At 36.8% G+C, this 21,125-nt stretch overlaps 1 protein-coding gene across 1 annotated transcript in view; it reads left to right on the plus strand.

Moving 5' to 3' along the window:
- Positions 1 to 21,125, plus strand: part of csmd3b (CUB and Sushi multiple domains 3b) — a 554,961-nt gene that overhangs the window by 123,920 nt on the left and 409,916 nt on the right. Inside the window, exon 2 of the mRNA XM_055157096.1 lies at positions 172 to 394. Within this exon, the coding sequence (XP_055013071.1) occupies positions 172 to 394 (223 nt within the window). The remainder of the gene's footprint in view (positions 1 to 171; positions 395 to 21,125) is intronic.

Raw genomic sequence — 21,125 nt, forward strand, 5'->3', positions numbered from 1 at the left:
AATGTCTCTATAGCCTATCTGTAGCCAGCGGGCCAGCTCTAGTACTGATAGGTGAGAAAACAGGGTAATATGAACCCTTTGTGTTTTTTTTTTGTTTTTTTTTCTTTCTCTGATTCTTTATTCTCAAGTTAAAAGAATGGTGTTATATAAAGATACTGTCTCTCTCTCCAGGTTTTATCTACACTTGTGGTGGGACCATGAAAGGCCGAAATGGCAGTATAGAGTCTCCGGGTTTCCCTTACGGCTATCCCAACGGAGCCAACTGCACCTGGGTCATCGTGGGGGAGCACGGCAGCAGGATCCAGCTCGTGTTCCTGTCATTCGCCATAGAAGAAGAGTACGACTTCCTGTCTCTCTATGACGGCCATCCACATCCAGCAAACTTCAGAACCAGGTAGGACGACACACGACTCCTGCTATAGTCTGATAGGAAGAATATGAAATGTATGTGAAATGTGTATGTGAAATGTATGATGAATTATAGAGGATGCAGATGTTCTTAACACAAACACGGCCAAACCAGGTGATCGCAAAGGTTTAGTTAAAATGGACCAAGGGGCTCACTACATGGGCTAAACTCCAAAACTGAAAAATAGCTTGTTCAATTTGTGGTAGAGTCCTGCACGGATCCATTTTTGGAGACCCGCGCCCGCACAGTACAGCACCGCACCTGCCCGTTAACCCATGATTTTCAGAGACATTATTTACTGAGATTGAGATGCCAGACTTTTGAGCCACACGCCACGGACTGAACCAGGACTAAACCAAGAATAAACGAGGGCTGCGCTCTGTGCCCGCGTAGACCATCGAGTGACCGCAGGAAAAATGCATGGAGGTAAGCGCAGCCGTCGCCGGATCACGCTTGCTCCGTCGGCTCGGGGTTCTCTCCCTCTCTTAAGTCCAATATTAGTCCTGGTGTTGTCCTAGTGTAGTCCTGGTTTAGTCCTGACTTGTCCGTTTGTAATTACTACCTGTCTACATACCTGCATGTAAAATTCCAGAATGTTAAAACCTTCCCCTACCTGGTGCAGGATTTGTGGGTGTGCTGGGTGAATCCAGAATCCAGAGTCTTGTAACATTCAGAACAAAATATATAACTTCTTTTACCTGAAATAAGTAGTAGTTTGTCGCTTTGATTGTTGATTCTGTAAAAATCTGCACTTTCTCAGTCCTTTTTGCAGATTTTCTCCTTTTTTTTTATGTATAAGCAGCCCTGTTTCTTTTTGACACGGAGCATGCGTCTCTCTGATTGGTTAATCCGCCTGTCAATCACACCCTCTGAAATCAGGGACACAGGATACAGCTCTAGATCCACTCGTCTTTGTAAAGTTTTGTCAAATCCTGTGTGGTTCTGGCTGGACAGGTTAGCAAATTACTGTAATATAGGCAATTAAGTTTATGACTGAAGAAAATGAACTATTATTCCTGTTACTGCTAATAATACTACATAGGGAAAATCTGCACTGTGTCTCCTTTGACGTTTTCATTTTTGCTCCACTTTTGGTTCTCTGTTTAGCATGTGAGTAAACTTTAATAAATAAGGCCAAACCAGGTCTTAACCAGGAATGAACTTGAACATGTTTTTTTGTGTTTTTCAAGTATTTTCTACCACAATACTTTTTTTTTTCTGAGAAAGCAAAGTGCTATGATGGATTTAGCCTGTCAAAAAGAAGTAATTTGAAAATCAAGAATAAGTTAATGTTACTATTTTGCCACTGTAATTTGTATGCTTCTTTCAATTTTCACATTTTACAAAACAGCCCATGACCTTGACTAATAATGGTCTTTCCTTGGGCATAAAAGCTAAATTGTTCGGGCTCAATCAGCACCTCTTTTATTTCCAAAATTTCCTTTGTGTTTCAAGAAGCCAAAAGCCTGTTGAAAGAGGCTATTGTTACCTCTCATTGTGTCATGATTTTATTGAGAGGTCAATGAACGCTAATAACATATGTCCTGACTCTTTCCATGTTCAGTGTGTTTTCAAGAACTGTAATTATATTATTACAGTGCTTCATTTCCCTGGTCATGCTGGAGGGTGCTCTATTGTGTGCGGGACTGGACTTGGACATGTATTGATGCTACTGATCTGTGCTGCTGCAATGAGTTCAGTCAGTGTTAAGCAGAAGAACTCTCTAAGCGTGCATGGCCACAGTACTTTTGGTTGGGGGTCCGTCACCTGCTTGTTTCTAAGGATATGTCACTGCTCTGCCTCGAATGTTCCACAGTATGACATTAAACAGCTCTACCTTACATTTATTCAATTATGGGTGGATTTATAGCTTAAAAATACCTAGAAAAACAGGTGTTCTGACTGCGTGTGGGTTGCTTCTCCACAGATCTGACCTGTAACTTGGTCTGGTTTGGTCTCCATGACGATAGAAAGGTTTAATACCATACTGTGAAACATTCCAGACAAAGAAGAAAAGCATTTAATCGACCCTTGACCAGAAAAGTTACACAATCCACCTTTTTAAATAACTTTTTCAGCTTATCATTTAAGGTCAATGAAAATATATTATGCTCTTTGTGGAGCATTATTAATTTGCTCATCGTAAACCACAATATTGATCTGAAACGGCTTCATAACAGAAACGAGGTCACTGACTTCCCGTTAGTCATAGTGGCGTTTCATTTTACAGTTTACATATAAAATGGCTGTTTTTGAGATTTTAACCATGCCATAATATGATCCATTCGTCATACTCCTGATTAAATTAAAAACTTGAAATATACTTTTACATTATATTGGCCTTTCCTTCACATTCTGAAAACAACACAAGTGCAGAAAAAATAAGTGTTCAAGTATTGGTATAACCTTAACCCTTCCTTTGAGATAAAAAAAATTAAAGAAAAAAGGATTTTTCTATTTATCTTTGTGTTGTGAAACTGATTCAGCTATAAAGAATTTCTTAAACCTGCACAGTTGGCCATGTTGCTTTGGTTCAGCAACAGCATTTTTACATAATTTTTAATCAGCCCGCCTCAAGGACTGACCTTTATGGGACAATCCATTGGCTTTGTGTCCGCAAATATTAGATTTAATGAAATTAAACTAAACAAAGAATCAAAATCAGTGGAATACCACTTCAAAATCAAGTAGGCCGAACACACAGGCTTTTATTTCCTGAATTGGTAAAAGGTTAAATCATGTCAAACTAAACATCATTTTTAGAGTGAATATGTTTCGCCATGGATCCGGATAGCTTCTAAAACTCTTTTCTTTTTTTCAAATTAATGAATGCAGGAAAAAGTGAAAGCCAACAAATGCACGATAACAAACAAAAGCAGAAATGGCAAAGAACCATTCTCATAAAAATAAAGATGGCACAACAATCTAGATTGGAAGAACGGAAATGCTCCATCCGTGCCCCTCTCGCTTGATTAGGATTTCCTGCTTATCTGAAATAACAGGAAATTATGTGTTGCTCAGTGCTACTCGTTGCACATGGACTTGTACCGTATGTGTATGCAGCAGATTTAGATCCTGCACAGTTACAATCAGCCACTTGGTATAAGCCAAATTACCTCTTTCTTCCTCTCTTTCTGTGCTCCTCTTGTCTTGCACTCACTCACACATGTGCGCTGGTGGACATAGGGCAAACTGCTGATTAAAAGGTCAGATCCATTTACAAGAAGAAAATGGTGATTATGGCTGGAGTGATTAGCATAGCTCCAACACACACGTTCCCTGTGTCAGCCATGCCCCAGTGTCCAGGGCCAGCTGAGGGGGCTGGCTAATGTCTGGGACTCTGTTCAAGAACAATGGCAAGGACATTTGAACCAACACAAACACTTGAGTCTACAGCAGTCATTATAAAGACACTGCAAATTATTATGATTTATTCATTAACTGGGCCTGTGTCATTTTGTTCTTGCAATGGTGATATTGAACACAAAGTCTGACACAAATTGGATAATTAACTACATATATACATACATATAATAATGTATAACTTAGAATCATTAGTTATTTACAGAAATAGTTTGTTCCTGTACTTTAAGTGAAAGAGCATTAAAGTGTAAAAACATTGACTGACATTTACAGTGTTTATTTTTAATTATTTTGTTTTACCAGCGTCTGGATTTTTGTATTATTATTATTAGTAGTAGTAGTATTTGTAGTAATTCATGTTATGTGAAAATTCATAATTAAACAGTATTTGATATAATTTCCCTCTGTAAATGAAAATAATTGAAAACTGCATTTCATGTTTACTTTGATGGTCTTTCTTAATTATCTAGTTTCATGGTCAGTAACACTTAATTGGAATAAAATGCAAGAATATTATGTGAGACTAAAAGTGTTCCTTTTAAAATAATCTATTAATCATATCTGAACTAAACAAATTAACACAATGTTGAATATTTTCTAAAGAAATGTCCATAAACACATATTTAATAACTAATCCACAAAGCTTTATGTGGGAGATCACAGAGAAAATGTGTTAATTGTGTGAATTTAATTACAGAATTGAACACAATGGCATATTTCATTTAATATACAACTATTATCCAACTACTGAATTTAATTTTAATTTGTTTATGGGTAGTTTGACCTGTTTTTTGTCAAATGAGACCCCAGAGGCTAATCCAGTTAAGCTACTGGGAATACTGTGAACAAATGATCATTGTAACGCTCATGGTCCCAGAGGAGCTCACAAACCTGTTTATGGGTTACAGTTTGTTAGTTTCCTCTGGCTTGGCCCTAATTTTACATTGGCCATTGGCTTACGTCTTGCCTGCTGCTTAAGGGTCCTATATTACACACAACTGACTCTCGTGAGCTTTAAGACAAGTTAGGGCCTGTTTACATGAGAACACTTGTGGGTAAAAACGACAAAATATTATTGGAAGTGCCTTTCCTTTAGGCAGTAACGCTGTTTTTGGAGCTTAAAAATGCAAAAATCACCTTCCACCTTCCAGAGTGGACACTTCACCGTAGCGTTTCTATCTACACTGCCCTAGACAAAAACTATGAAGTAAGAAAGATTTCAGAAATATTTGTACGCATATCCGTGGATATTTGGGAAATCCGTGCATATTTGTCTATATTTGCGCATAAAATAAATTTTTGTAAACTCTTGAATGAGTCCAGTTGTGCATAAAATATTATTTTATGCATCAGAATACGAATTGAAAAGTTACAACGTCAAGAATTACAATTACAAAACAAAAATGTACTATTACGCTTTCATCAGTGCGAATACAAATTGACGTATTTTTGACAGTAAAGTTGCATCTGTGAATTCGTATTCTTACTGAAGAAAGGGTAATCGTAAATTTTCATTTCATGATTGTAATTCTTGACGTCATGACTTTTCAATTTGTATTCTGATGGATAAAATACACACAATATATTTTATGTACGACTGGACTCATTTGAGAGTTTATGAATTTTATGTGCAACTACAGACAAATATGCATGGATTTCTATTCTATGCGCACAAATATTTCGGAAAGCTTTCTTACTCCATAGAAAACTCTTGTCAGATCTGCTCACATCATTTACCTGTTTACGTCACAGACATCACCATAGCGTCACCACTTAGCTGCGTGGTATGCATATCCAATCGAATTCCACACACTTTTGCGTCACCGTATGCACACAGATTTCCTCTTGAAAACGCTCGTCTAAATGTGGAATAAAACATGTTTCATTCACATTTGTTTGAGTAACACTTCATTATTAGTCTGTCTACATCTCAGAAGCTCAAACTGCTCCGTTTCACCTTGTGATGACATATAGAGGTATTTTTCAAGTTAACAGCGACCTTTTTATCCTTTGTGTAGAAGAGATTGGCAGTTGCAGAGTGTTTTCTGTTGGAGAGAAGAACTCAAATATGCAGGACTTATGTGTTAAACATGAGGAAATGAAACAAAACACAGCTCTATAAGTATGTTTGTGATGAGGAGAGAAAAAATTGCATAATATTGGCCCTTTAATCTCCTCCCTGTTAAAACAGTAGACAATGTAAAGATAAGGGGACTTTATTAGCAAAGAGCAGTGATGGTGATGTAGTGTAATCATTTTTGAGCTTGAGTGCCAGCTTGGGTGATGTGTTTGAGGTAAATAATAGACCCATTGTGACATTTCTGAATCTAACTCACATGGGGCTTTCAGTCATGCACCTTTTCATTCTGCTCTACATCTATTAGTTTTTCATTTAATGGAAATTCCACTAACCGTCCCTCTCTGATAATACGTTGGACACTTTACAGACACTCAAGAATGTCAAGATAATTTAACCAGCTGACTAAATATGTGGAGAGATGTAAATGCACACAAGACAATAAGTGGCTGCCAATGCGTTTTCTGATAGATTTTTAACTAGACAGCTATAGATACATAGAATGGATGGATGCGACGAGACACAATTTCTAGGAGATGAGACTTGTCATGAGATTTTGTCCACGAGAATGAATTTTATAACATTTTTAATAAATGAATTAAGGCGCTCTCTTCACAATTTTTGCTTAAATTTTTTTTTTTTTTTATAGGGGTGTAACGATATTGTCACGGTATGAACCTCACAGTACGATATTTATTGCGATATTGTGAGAAAGGTTCATGATAAGGGATGTAACAATATCCAAAATCTCAGTACAATATTTTCACAATATACATCTCACACTATGATATTTATTGCGGTATTTTGTGGAGGCTCCTCTTAAAATGCCTTGAGAAGACTTAATCCAAAGAACTAAGACTTAAAAGTGCTTAGAACTGTTATTTGTTCTTGTAGTCTGCACTGAAATGGAGCAAAGGATCATGGTCTATGTAGTTCCCTCTGTCTCTTTTTTAGCTACTGCTGCACCATAACTCTTAATTTAAGCAAAGAGACTTGTAATTCAATATATTGTGATGGTCCATGATATTATTGTGAGAACTTTGACGATACAATATCACGATATTTCGGTTATTGTTACATCCCTATTTATTTAATATTATAGTTATGTTATATATATTCTCGGTATTACAGTTTCTCACAGTTAACCCCTTTTTTTATCCAAGGCAAATCTGAAAATATGACTACAAAAATCTCATGAGATCATTTTCAGCATGTGTGCACAATCTTGTGGCAATTTTGTCTCTCGAGATCTTGTCCCATCCCTAAAACTTTATTGATCTCAGAGGAAATTCAAAATTCAGCAACGGCAGCTTAGAAACAACCATAGCAACGGAGAAAAAATATTTAATTAGCCCATGCTTTTGCCCTCACCTGGATCTTCCCACATCTACAGCACTTGCATGTAGTCAGTCGTCAGTATAAAGAGATGGTCGTAATGTTATGCCTGATTATCCTGTATTAAAGGTGGAGGGTCAGGCACTTGCTTTTCTTTACAGAGATGTTATTGCTTTGTCTTTAATGTCCCACAGTACGGCATTAAACTTATCTATTTCCAGGCCAAGTTACCGATCAGATGTGTGGAGAGGTGAGAAGTAAAATGAAAAGTCAAAATTTAATGCCTGTACCGGTAAAGTTAGGAAGTGCACCTTTAAGCTTGCATCCCATTTGAAGAACACATAAAACTGGCATATGAAAGCAATAAAACAACAAGTAGACACGGGAGACTATAGCAGCTGTCTGATAATGAATAATATGTGTGTGCCAAGAGAGTTTTGGGGCTGGGCTAAATGAATCTGGTAAACAACAAAAATCACAAAGTGTGTTTTTCTTTGCCAGATTTTTGGGATTAAAATAATAAGTTGCTCTCTATGGCTGCACTCAGGGGTGTCACTTTAGGGAGCAAGTGCATGTAGTTTCCAACAGTGTTTTCTAATGCTGAGTGGTTTGCAGTAATATTCAGGTAACAGAGGACTAATTGGACCATGTTGTAGCACTGGTCTTTACGATTAGATGAAAATATTTTGGTGATGTTGATTTTCAATGGGCTTGTTGGCATTAAGAGTAACTCTAGTGAGGTTTAAGACATGGTGTAATGAATGAATTTTTTGAATGCATTTTTTCATAGGCTTATAAGGCACCACAAATAGAATACAATCGTTCACATATCATACACAAATTGATATATTTAATAGGGATGTAACTAACCGAAATATCGTGATATCGTATCGTCAAAGTTCTCACAATAATATCGTGGACCATCACAATATATCGAATTACAAGTCTCTTTGCTTAAATTAAAAGTTATGGTGCAGCAATAGCTAAAAAAAAAAAAAAAAGACAGAGGGAACTACATAGACCATGATCCTTTGCTCCATTTCAGTGCAGACAACAAGAAATAACAGTTCTAAGCTCTTTTAAGTCTTAGTTCTTTGGATTAAGTCTTGTCAAGGCATTTTAAGATGACAAAGTCGCATATTAATAGTTTTAGCTCTTTAGCCTCTACAAAATATTGCAATAAATATTGTACCATGAGATGTATATCGTGAAAATATCATATTGAGAGATTTGGATATTGTTACATCCCTAATCGTGAGTCTGCCCACCATATCGAGAGCTTTCCCATGATATTACAGTAAATATTGTACCGTGTGGTTCATACCGTGCCCATATCGTATCGTGAGACTTGTATATCGTTACGCCCCTAATATTTAATCAACAGGCTTTACACAAAAAATATGCCAAATTCTAAATATTAGAATTAAACAACCATTTCATCTTGCTGTTACCATTACACCAGAACATACAGTATCAGGGCATCATCATAAAACGGGCAATACAACAAAACATGGGCTTCACTTTCTACTTCTTCCAGTTCACACAAACCATAGTGTGTCTACTTCAGGGGTTTAAGGAAACTTTTCAGTTTCTAAGACCAGGAGAAGAATTCCTGTTCGCAGCTGTGCAATAATATATAATATATAGATAATATTATAACACAGGGCCCATATTACACTTGTTTCAGATCTATGTTATAATGTTTCCTTATCTCAAAAATACCTGGAGTTGTGTTTTGTTTCATTTACACTTTTAACACACAAACCCTGTATATGTAGGATAATTAGAAAACACTCTGTCCCACCTTGTGATGTCATACAGGAAGTGCTCATCTCTGTTTTTAAACTCCATACACATTCACCAGAATCGTTTGGATAATTTCAGCTCTGGAACTGTCAATCTCTGCTGAACAAAAGGTAAAAGGCAGCTTTTAACTTGAACAATAGCACTACATGACAAGGTGAAACGGAGCAGCTTTGGAGATGTGACAGACTAATAATAAAGGATTACTCGAACATGTGTGAATGAAACAAAACACAGCTCAAGTTTTTGATGACTTAACAACATTATAACATGGCTTAAAGTCAATTTGGCGTAATATAGAACCTTTCAAATGTATGTAACTATCAATACTGTGCAACTAAAACAGAAAACTTCTTTTAAGAGTAAAGTTCTATAATAAAGTTTTGAGCATAATGGCAGGTCAGAGTCAACAGAACACAAAAATGCACTTTGTAGAAGAGAAAACACCCAGAAAGAAAATGTGCTCATATTTAAAAAATGTATGACTTTTGGGACACTGCTTCAGAAGTAGGAGCTGTCTGCCGCAAACTCCACTTCTGGTAGAAATAAAACCAAGACAGCCTGACGAAATCACATCATTAATAATAAAGGTTATTGTAGCGTAGCAATATGTCACTGCACCAGCCTGTGTATGTGTGCAAATATGCCATTTCATAGACTGGTGAAAATGTGATTCAAAGTGAAGATGAATGCTACTCCCTACTAAAAGATTGACAGTTTTGGAGTTTGAGAGGTTTTAAAGCTTAAAAACACAGCCTCAAAAAGAGTGTTTTCTGTTGGATTCGCATTACAAAGGACTGCAACCCTCTGCAAGAACAATTGAGCTTTTCATAGTTCAATCCTCCCCTATTTAAAAGAAAAATAATACACCCCAAGCTTCTGCATTGGATCAGTGCTGTTCACTGTTAACTTTTTTAATTGATTTGTGCAGTGAAATCACTTAAAAGGTCTAATATTAGAGAAATTAGTTGTGTTTTGTTCCATTCACATGTTTGAATAACCTTTTATTATTACTCCATTTATATCTTTCAAGCTCAAAATGCTCAGTTCTAAATTGTGATGTAGTGTTGCGATAGTTTTCAAGTTTCAACAGCTACACTTTAACTTTAGTTCAGTAGAGATCGGCAGATTCCAGGGAAACAAAACAAAACACAACTCCAGGTATGTTTTTGATAAGGAAACAACTTTATATCTAAGATCAGAACATAGTGTAATATGGGCCATTTAACTGAAGAATTTACATTAAAATAACTGAGAATTCAAGGTCCGTGTACCATTCGTTCTTTTGAATGTCAATTTATAACAGGAAACAGTCTGGTATTTCATTATTCCGTTTTAGTGTCAAACAATAAAGCACATTTCAACCTCTATTTCTAATAATTAAAGTTTATTTTGACACCTGTCTCTTGCTATCTTTTTTTACTACTTATTTAGAATGTATTATTATTTAGAATTTACTATTACCATTGTTTGTTATTATATTGTGATGTGTGAGCTACTTTGTCCAAATAATTTCCCTTTTGGATCAATAAAGTTTGTCTAAGTCTAAATAAACACCAATCAAAAAACAGTCATTGTGACTATTTCTAACTGTTTTCCCATTTTATTGTTTTTCGTTCTCATTTGAAATTCAAAAGAACAAAGTGTACACGGACAATTCAAACACACACACTTGCAGTCACACACACATATAATATTACATTACATTATATTTGATCCTGAAATGTAAGTATGCTCTTCAGCTGCAACCTTCACATCTGTATTCCAGGTATGTCAGGTTTTCGCTGCTCAGTCGTGTTTATATGAATAGTTGAGTAATACTATGTCCTGTGTTTACACTGTACATGTTTATACAGTCGTCCCTCTCTATATCGCTGTTCATTTTTCGCGGTCTCGCTGTTTTGTGGATTTTTTTAGTGCAATTTTGCATGCTTTTTTTTTGTTTGTTTTTATAGCGTATGGGCGTGTATTGTGTTCCTCCCCCTGCGTCCTGATTGGCTAAGGAACTGTAGACCATTGTCAATCAGTCTCCTTCGTGCCGTGTTTCCTGTACAGTCCAGAATGCGTTCAGTTTGCCAAATTTACATAAATGTTCAATCGCTAGCAGTGTGATTCTAGTAGAAGTAGTAGGCTAGTAGTAGTAGTTGTAGTTGTAGTTGTTGTAGTAGTAGTTGTAGATGTTGTAGTAGTTGTAGATGTTGTAGTTGTAGTAGATGTTGTAGTTGAAGTAGTAGTTATAGTAGAAGTTATAGTAGTAGCAGCAGCAGCAGCAGCAGCAGCAGCAGCAGCAGCAGCAGCAGCAGCAGCAGCAGCAGCAGCAGCAGCAGCAGCAGCAGCAGCAGCAGCAGCAGCAGCAGCAGCAGCAGCAGCAGCAGCAGCAGCAGCAGCAGCAGCAGCAGCAGCAGCAGCAGCAGTAGCAGTAGTAGCAGTAGTAGTAGCAGCAGTAGTAGCAGTAGTAGTAGTAGTTTATTTGGTCATTTTGCAGCACTACAAAACAAAAACATAGACTACAATCCCATGGATCATGACCGAAAGGGTTTAGTCTGAAATAAAAAGTACTTATAATGCCTAACCCTATTAAACAATGACAGAATTCCGAGAAAAAAAAAAAAGCGTATGAACTGAAGTGCAGCGCAATTGGGCAATTGCCGCGCTTACCGTGAGGTGCGGAGCTCTCCGTCCGTCCTTTCTTCTGCAGTCACCTCCGAGCCCGTCCCGATCGTGAATCATGGTTTACTCCTGTTTTAGTCTTGTTTTAGTCCTAGTTCAGTCCTGGTTTAGTCCTCCTCTTCAGTCCTGGAATCAGTCTTAGGTTAGTCCTGGTTTAGTCTTGGTTCAGTCCGTGGGGTATGCAATGCAAAAGTTTTATATAATCTCGGTTTAACGGGTGGGTGTGGTGCTGTACTGTGCGGATGCGGGTCTTCAAAAATGGACCCGTGCAGGACTCTGCGCTGTATGGCTCCATTACGGAATAAATGAATCTTTGGTTCCTTACATAAGATGGAAAATAACAAAAGGACGACAGCAGCAATACGTTTTAAGAAGGATGCAAAAAGGGTTGTAAGTGTCTTGTCTGAGAAGTATATAAGGTGTGTGGTGAGGAGTTTTACAGCCTTAAAACAAATATAATAATTGTAAACTATAATGTTGACTACTTTGTGGATTTCACCTATCCTGGATTATTTTTAGAACGTAACCCCCCGCGATAAACAAGGGACCACTGTACACACAAGCTAATGATTAATACTCCTTACCACAGCTATAGCAGCTCATGTATGTATTATTTACTACGTCTCAGCAGGGGCATGTTCCTAACCACCACAGGTCTGGCAGCTTATTTTTTGTCAGATGTCTTGAAGTGAGTGCTGTGAGAGTGGAGAGAGCATGCAGGAGTCCAGGGCCCCCCTGGAGGTTCAGGCATATGTGCCCCATGTGTCTTTAGACAGGTCAGAGCCTGAGTGACTGAGGTTATAGGGTATGTGAGCGCGCTGGGGCAGAAGAGGAAGAGAGGTGACTGTACTATAGTGTTTTTACTGTGGAAAACACATGGGCTGCCCCGGGCTCTGCATACATGTGTCATAAGCCAACTGTCAGAGCCCAATGCTGCAGGGACAGGACCAGCTATTCCACTCTGATCTGTGTCCAGGGCACAGGCCAGTGGATCTAAAGGGAACCAGACTGTATGGCTTTATATATAGGGAGTCAAAAGATAGATAGTAAAACCAAAAAAAAAGTTCAAAAATGCTGTTTTAACTAAATCTAAGAACACATTTAGACAAAACATGGTAGTGGACTGTCCTGTCTCTTGGGTAGGATGATAATAATAATGTATTAAAGGTCATGTTATAATGTTGTTACCTCATCAAAAACATACCTGGAGTTGTGTTTTATTTCATTTGCATATGTTTGACTAACCCTTTATTAGTTTGTCTACATCTCCAAAACATTAAAGACTTTTTTTTTTTTTTATGTGAGCAGCTACCTTTTACTTTTTGTTTAGTAGAGATTGGAGATTCCAGGGCTGAAATTTTCCAAATGAGTCTAGTCAAAGTATATGGAGTTTAAAAAGTGTTTTCCGTTGTGAGAATGGGACAAAACACAACTCCAGGTTATGTTTTTGATAAGGAAACAACATCATCATAAACTTCACAAATAATATGAACAGTCAGAAGGAATAGTTTATTTTAGTTTCATGCAATGTAGTGCCTAATACGCTACGTGTTTTACCCAGATAATTTTATCAGTTTTTTCCACCGAACAAAGTAATGCAGAATCGAAGAGCAAACGCTTTTTTGTTCATTCTTGTTAAGCATTATAAAATATACAATTCCACTGTATCAAAATATGTCCATTTCACACTGTACCTTCCCTATGGGGCACTTAAAAAATACTAGTATGTTCTCAGGCTACGCAATTAATTAAATTTTGATCACGATTTCAATTTGTGTGTCAAACGATCTCCGAACTCATATAATCGAATTGAAATGATTTAAAGCTTAACTTAAGTTTATTTTGGTTATTTTTATTTTTATTTTTTATATAAATGAGAATATTTATCTTATTTTTAAATATAGAGATTGTAGAACAGCTGGATATTTAGTTTATTTTGGATTACTATGCCTTATTTCATGTTCAAAGTATATTCTAAGGTACATAGTTGTAACCTGGATTTATTTTCAATTTGAAAGTTTTGCGTAATTTTCAGTAACAAACTGTCTTTTTGAGAGAGAGAAATGCTGAATAAATGCATCGTGTAACAAAAAATAATCGTTTAAACTAAATAATCGTGGTAATGATTTTTTTCCCATAATTGTGCAGCCTTAGTATGTACATTTGAATTTGTGAAAATATATGTATCTGTTCTTATTTTTGAACAATATAAAATCAGATGATGTTAATCTACTAACCATGCAAGGAATTGTAGCTAAATGGAAAGAGCATTTACCCCTGATTTAGACTGACACAACTGCTCTTTACTTCCTTCATGTTATCTACCTTTTCAGTGTATATCTCAACTCTGCTGTTTTGTTTATCCATTTGAGATTAGATGCAGACTGCCAGAATAAACCAGGCTTAATGCAGTCCCCCTGTAAATCAAGAGATGTTTTAAGCACTTTCCACCCTTTAATATGGCTTGTTTTATGCCCTATTTTATGCTGTCAACTTTGCGGAATAACTCACACCACATAATGTTAATGGAAGCTGAAGGGACAGTCCCAGCATACTGATGATACACTTATAGCTCATGTATTAAGTACTTAAGTTTCCCGGTGTCTCTAAAAGCACGTCACAACTTTGTTCGTCAAATTATTATTTTTTTCCCCCTTTAGCTTTTTCATCCTTTTTCACTCTACAGCCAATCAGCTCGCTCCAAGTCTTCACTCATTACAGTATTTTACTATTTGGGCTCATGGGCTTGGGGCTGCTACAAAGTCAATGGTGGAACGGAACAAAGTAAAAGTAGTAAAGTTCTGTACTTAAGTATACATTTTATGTATCTGTACTTAAGTAGATTTTAAAATGGATACTTTTATTTTTACTTCACTACATTTGAGAGCAACTATCAGTACTTGCTACCTCAATTCATTTTTTAACTAGACTGAAAAGTAAAAGTATTTCTTCATGATAGTTGACGACCTGCTGAGGGTTTATTTTTAACATGTTCATAGTTTGAGCAAAAAAAACTCCATTCTATTTTAACTCTAGATCAGACATGTTAAACTCAGGCCCAGGGACCAAATTTGGCCCGTGATATACTTATATTTGGCCCGCAAGATCATATCAGATCTGTATTAGAGCTGTCCGCCGGCTACAGATAGATTATAGAGACATTATTTATTTAATATTTTGTGTTATTTTATATTATGCTGGTTCTGGGTTCAATGTTTAAGCAAAACTATTCTTAAACATATCTCAAAAGAAGAGAAAACATGTAGCTGTTGTTTGACCCACAACGTAGTCCCAATTCTTAATTTTGGCCCTCTGTGAATTTGAGTTTGACACTCCTGCTCTAGATATTCAGTTGTTTCTATTGAACAAAATTCAGCACAAAACTTTATCAGAATCACTACCTTTGAAGCTTTATTAGATTTAAAAATCTGTGTGAATTAATTGTACTTTTCACTCTTTAAGTACATTTTTAAACAGATACTTTAATACTTTTATTTAAGTATAGATTTCTTCATGTGATATATTTACTTGAGTGAGTACTTTTACTTGCGCAACAATATTGAGTACTTCTTCCACCACTGCACAAAGTTTAACACCTGAATTCTTGGGCGTATAATCTCACAAACACTGATACTGATAGAATTTGCATGCAGTCTTACAAAAATGAACCTGTTATATTTTCCCATCAAATTTAAATTAATTCACATTTTCACCCAACGCTTTATCTATGTGAATCCAAAGCCTTATCTATGTGAGTGTTTACAAACTACACTGTATTCCTTGGCAACAAAATCCACATTTCAAACAGGTTATCTCCGTTTCTTTTGACATTGGATGAGTTTTCTGAACAGTGGAGAGACAGCAGCAGATATTCGAGAAGAAGACAAGGAGTAAAGCCGTGTGAAGTGGTGCTCAGAGAAAACTGGAAAAGTGAAAAAAAAAAAAATCAATGACCAAACGGAGGACTCCGAAAAGACAGTCGAATAACAAAAACAGAAACGAGAGAGAACAGAATTTTTCCCCTGTTGTATAATGTATAGGGATGTGGAGGGCCTAATGTCAAGAGCTCAGAGAGTGATTCCTTTTGATATTATTTCTCCAATGGTCGGCTGACACTCTGTGCTGAATTTTCCACCGGCCTGAGGGAGTTTTGTGAAATTTCCGTCCCTTTTTTAGTTCAGTTCAGCTTCTTTAACCAATAACAGATACTCCTGACAGCAACTAAGAGAATGTGTTACTTTCAGTGTAATTAGCTCCTTCCTTCAGACCATAGACTGTATAAGAAGTGGGCTAATTTTACAGGAGCAAATTTGGAGCCGGGTTCCATATTAGGAATTATTACCGAACAAAACAGCAAAATAAAAATACCAGAATCATGTAGAGTAGGGTAATACGACCATTTTAAGACCAAAAATGACGAGGCTCACAACAGCAGTTACAGAGAAACACTTGTGCCACAAACCAGGAAGAGTTTTGGAAAGATGCGACGTGATTACAACTTCCCAGGCCCAGTTTTGTTCATCTAAATGTCATTGTAGCGATCCGTTATGTTCGACTAATCAACAATTACAACCATACCTCAGTTTTCATCATTTTCCCATTGTTATCAGGAGAACGCGGTTGATAAGAATTGACTCCATTGCCAGATGAATAGTTATGTGAACAAAGTCTAATAACATCAGGATGTTCCATGTTAAATCTTCGTGATCGGCCCAGGGAGGCCCAGACAAAAGAAAACCATCAGTATTTATAGTTTATGATAATGAGTAGAATGGGAGTGTACAAGGGAAAAGCACATATACGAAACTCGTGGCTGCTGTATGTGCTCAAATAGAACAGGGAGTATTAGAAGTCAGTTGTTTATCACTTAATGAAAACACTGGAAGCTTCAATATATGGAAACACATTGTTGTAAATTTAACACACATCTGGAGAGGAGCAGAGGAAGATTTCATGCTTACGCCCATTGAGAAACAGCTCCGAGTGCACTGGGCACATGCGATTAGAAGAGATGAGGGCGCCAAATTCAAGCAAATTCAGCACATACGTATGCAGTCTTCATTTTACTGCTGATCACATTTACTTCAGTGGGTTTTATCACGGTCGGGTTTAATAGATCCATGTTAGATGAGCCCACTGCCTGTAACTACTCCGGAAGTTGTAATCGCATCTTTCCAAACGTCTTGCTGGTTTGTGACGTAAGCGTGAATAGAGCCTTTTGAAGTCAGAGTCAATGGGAGTGGAAGTGTCCCCATGCTCACTTCCTATTTGGAACGCTGCAGCTATTTACATACAGTCTATGCTTCAATTAGATATAAGGCAACGACCTACTCGATCAGAACTGAGGAAGCTGCTTAGATGAGTAGTAAAGGATCACTAAATATACCTGGGCAGATGAGTGACTCTACACACACCTATACCATGCTCGATACATGATTCAGTCACTAAAACTATTATGAGACATATCATTGCATTTGGGTGTAAACAAAAATAAATACATTTGGACGAATCTCAGATCTCAGAGCAAGTGACACAGAACAAACTGTTGCTAGAGACATTCTGACCACTAAATGTTTTGCATCATAGACTCAGCTTTAATGTTTGCAATTGGCTGCAATGTTTGTGGTGGACTGATAACTTAATCAAAATCCATAGTTTTAAAAGTTGACAAATACTGAATGAGTCCCGCTGCTATGGCAATTAACAATTCACAAAAAAAATCTACATTTTTTGAATGATGAAATGTAATGTACATCAATGAATTTTGAAGTCAGATTTATTCCTGTAGAAAATATAGACAATAAACAGTAATGATATTGCAACAAATTTATACAACTCACACAAGAAGAAAAAAATTAGCTGCAATAAGTATCGCAGAATGAACCTTTTTAGTAGGTATTTTGTATCTGCAATGAGTCATAGAATTTATTTATTCAGCCGTCCACTGCTCAAGTCTGATTGTAGTACAGAAAAATAACTAAAAGCTCCCCACTAGTACTAAGAAAAAGTACCCACGATAAATATAGACCCCCATAAATTATTGTTCAATCTTTAATCTACAATTATCATGACAGATCTAATCAAATGTTCTCATAATGTTGGTTGGTTGGTCCTGAATTTATTATTTAATTTGTTTTTTGTTAGTTTGTTTTGTAGAGTGCTCTGTCTGTAAGATGTGTTGCTGTTTACCACAAGACTTTTGTTTCTCCCTGATCTTTTTTCTGTATGACCCAGTTAGAATCTCCACTCCTACAGCATCACTTTTCCACCTGGTTTGGTCCCAGCCGCATTGCCCTCATACATACACACACACGCGCACGCACAGCTACCCAAAATACATGCATTCACTCCTCATGAGAACCCCGCTCTCCTCCTCAGCATGCCCAGGGAAACAGTGGTCTGTGATTGCTGTGAAAATCAGCACTGGGCAATATTCCCGTCTGAAATGGTGGTTGTATTTGGGGCTGGAGTTTGTATGTGCGGACGTATAGAGCTATGGTGAGGTGAGTGTGAAATGAGGTGTGTTTACCCCTGAGGAAGTGCTTTTTCATCTCCTCCTGCATCAGTGGGGCCTGCGGGGGGTAGAGCTGTGCACGGTTCCCAGCAGCTCTGCACAGGTTAAGGAGAAGGGGAGGAGAATACACTTATAGTATTCCTTTAGAGGTAAGGGGAAAAAAACTTAAGCATTCAAATATGGTAGACAAGTTGTGCATTAAAGATGGTAGGGGTGGGAAGCTCATTCTCCAACAGGCTCCTACAGCTCTGCTCAAACAGTGAATGATACAGGACTACATTCGCACCATACTCCATAAAACTGTACAACAACTCACTCTTATGTAACAAATAACATAATGACTTCTTGTGTATTACTAAGATATGTTTTATTTTCTATTTTATTTTTACTCGTACAAATACACTTATATAATTATGCCTATTTGACATAACTTATTTAGAATTTATTATTACAATTTATATGTTTTGCTCTTTGTTATTATAATCTATTGTGATATTTCCCCTGTGGATCAATAAAGTTTGTCTAAGTCTAAGTGTAATCTATGGCTGTATCACAATTAAATTCAATTACGTTTCTGAGCCACAGTCTTAACACTCCAACAAAACAAAACAAAACTGAAATCCCATAAAATCTGCTTGAATGATCAAAATTATCTGTGTTTGGTGGAGGAGTACTTATTTTTACTCAGGTGATAAGATAAAAAAAAAATTCATTTTTAAAATACGTGAAATTTGTTGACAGTGGTGCAGCGATACGTTATCCTCCATTACCAAAATATTATTGTTATTTTTCACAGGATAACATTCTTTTAGAGGTAAAAAAAAACAAACAAAAAAAAACAGCTTCATTCATTTAAGGTAGACAAGTTGTGTATTGAAGATGAAAATCACAAACTCGCAATTATGAGTTTAAATTTTGTAATTATGACCTTTAAACTCATAATTATGACTTTTAAGCTCGGAATTATGACTTTTAAACTCATAATTATGATTTTTATTTTTACTGGTGGAAATGGGCTTCCAGAGAAATCTGATCTCATCTGATTGCAGCAAAAAAAAAAAAAAAAAAAAAAGCAAAAGCAAAGCAAAAGTACCCATGATAAATATTGACCCTGGGTTTTAGATGACATCACGACATTCTATAGGCCAATATTTTTATAAAAAAGGGGGGGCAGGTAACATTTATATTGTTAAAATGCAGATTTGTCTTGTTCTGCAAGTTCTTGTGTTTATTAACTAATAGAAATGATCAGGTTCAACATTTGTGCATTTACCTTTTTGATATTTCATAACAAAGTCCAGTGTAATCAATAGGGAAGTCTGGATCTTGTCCCCATCTGCGAGTAGGACGTCATCACATTTTAGAATCCGAAAACCACCAATTTATCATATACTGAACGATAAATGAATATAGTAATTATTGTGACAGGCCTAACTTTACCATTCATATCAAATTATTGTCTACTTTTTTAATGTGCAAAGTTGCAGGATGAAGCAGTTTTTATTTAACACAATCACTTATTTTTTATTTACTTATTCATGTATTTATCAGGTCAAGTCATTAGTTCCAAACAGTGTACAGAAAAAAGGTACAGTTTTTCCCTCCAGACCCCCAAACCAGCCCGTAACATCATGTCTTCTACAGAGTAACTGTTCGCTGGGTTTCACTTTTTCTGTTAAGTTTCTCTGCAAACTTTTATTACAGAAACTACAGCCCACATGCCTCTGTCCTCTGCAGGGACACAGCGTGGAGTTTAGAACAGATCAGCTCCAAGTTTTCCACTAAAGCTGCTTTTCGAATATGTAATATGAAGTAACATTTACATTTTTCCAAAACAAATTTTATGATCATGTTTTTCCCCCAACCAAAAATACTTCATAATATGTAGATTCCTAATATGTGTGTTTACCAATGGCGCAGAGCGGTGTGAAGGTTATGGCATGTCTTCACTGGAGGTCAAAAGAATTAATAGATTTGCTTCCTGTGTGAAGAATCCCTCAGTCGTCCATGAATCATCAATCGTACAGGTTATAGTATTACAATATTTGTGAGTACTTTATGGTGCTGTGGTTTGGTAGACAGGAGAGTGGATAGTTGCAGCATTGACTAGTATCTCTCTCCAGCACCTTGCTTCAGAAATACCCATGTTATCTCTTTACACCAGGGTTATATAATAATAGGTTTGATTGATTTACCTTTCCGTCTCCAGTTCTAATTGAGTTTCACCAGATATAGTTTTCTCAATATTTCCACTCTCAGTTCTTTATCACCTCTGTTGAAACCATATCATCTCTCTGGCACAATCACACTGTTCCAGCCTTCTCCAATGGACATAGTTCACCCTTTCTTCTTAACGTCAGTCTTTGAGCTCCTTAATTTTCACATTATTAATTCAACCCCCCCTCTCGCTCTCTCCTTGCCCCCTCAGCCCCATCTGTCTCTCTCGCCAAATGTCATTAATTCAGCCCTGATAACTACCGCTGTTCTTTTCAGCTCATCCCGCTTCAAGATTATAATTATAATTATTACAATAACGTTAACAGTGTGGTACAATATTCCGGAGTCAAATTCCCCAGATGATATATGGCTCCAAAGTGTCAAAAACGTGGCTACACTGCACAGATTATGTCAACTAGTCGCTCAATACACCTGAGGCTCCAAGACTTTAATAGGTTTTTTTTTTTTTTGAGCAAAGTAAATGGTCTGATAGATGTTATGACTTACAAGAAGACATCCATTAAAGCAGCACATTTAAATACTAACTAGCTTTTATCGGGTTAATGAAGGCAAAACATTTGCGTAAGGAAAAAAGGGAAAAAGTGTATGTGGTTGTCTAATTATTTCACTCTGTCGTGGCTAATGAAATGTCTCAAATCGTATTCACCTAAAACAGCCGTTAGCATGTGCCATTTTAATAGGATTCTCTGAAAAGGACAAAGTGGCTTTATGTTCTA

Source organism: Boleophthalmus pectinirostris, unplaced genomic scaffold, assembly GCF_026225935.1.
Source record: "Boleophthalmus pectinirostris isolate CB_2022bp ecotype Guang Dong unplaced genomic scaffold, ASM2622593v1 HiC_scaffold_21, whole genome shotgun sequence".
In the NCBI taxonomy this organism is placed as follows: Eukaryota; Metazoa; Chordata; class Actinopteri; order Gobiiformes; family Gobiidae; genus Boleophthalmus; species Boleophthalmus pectinirostris.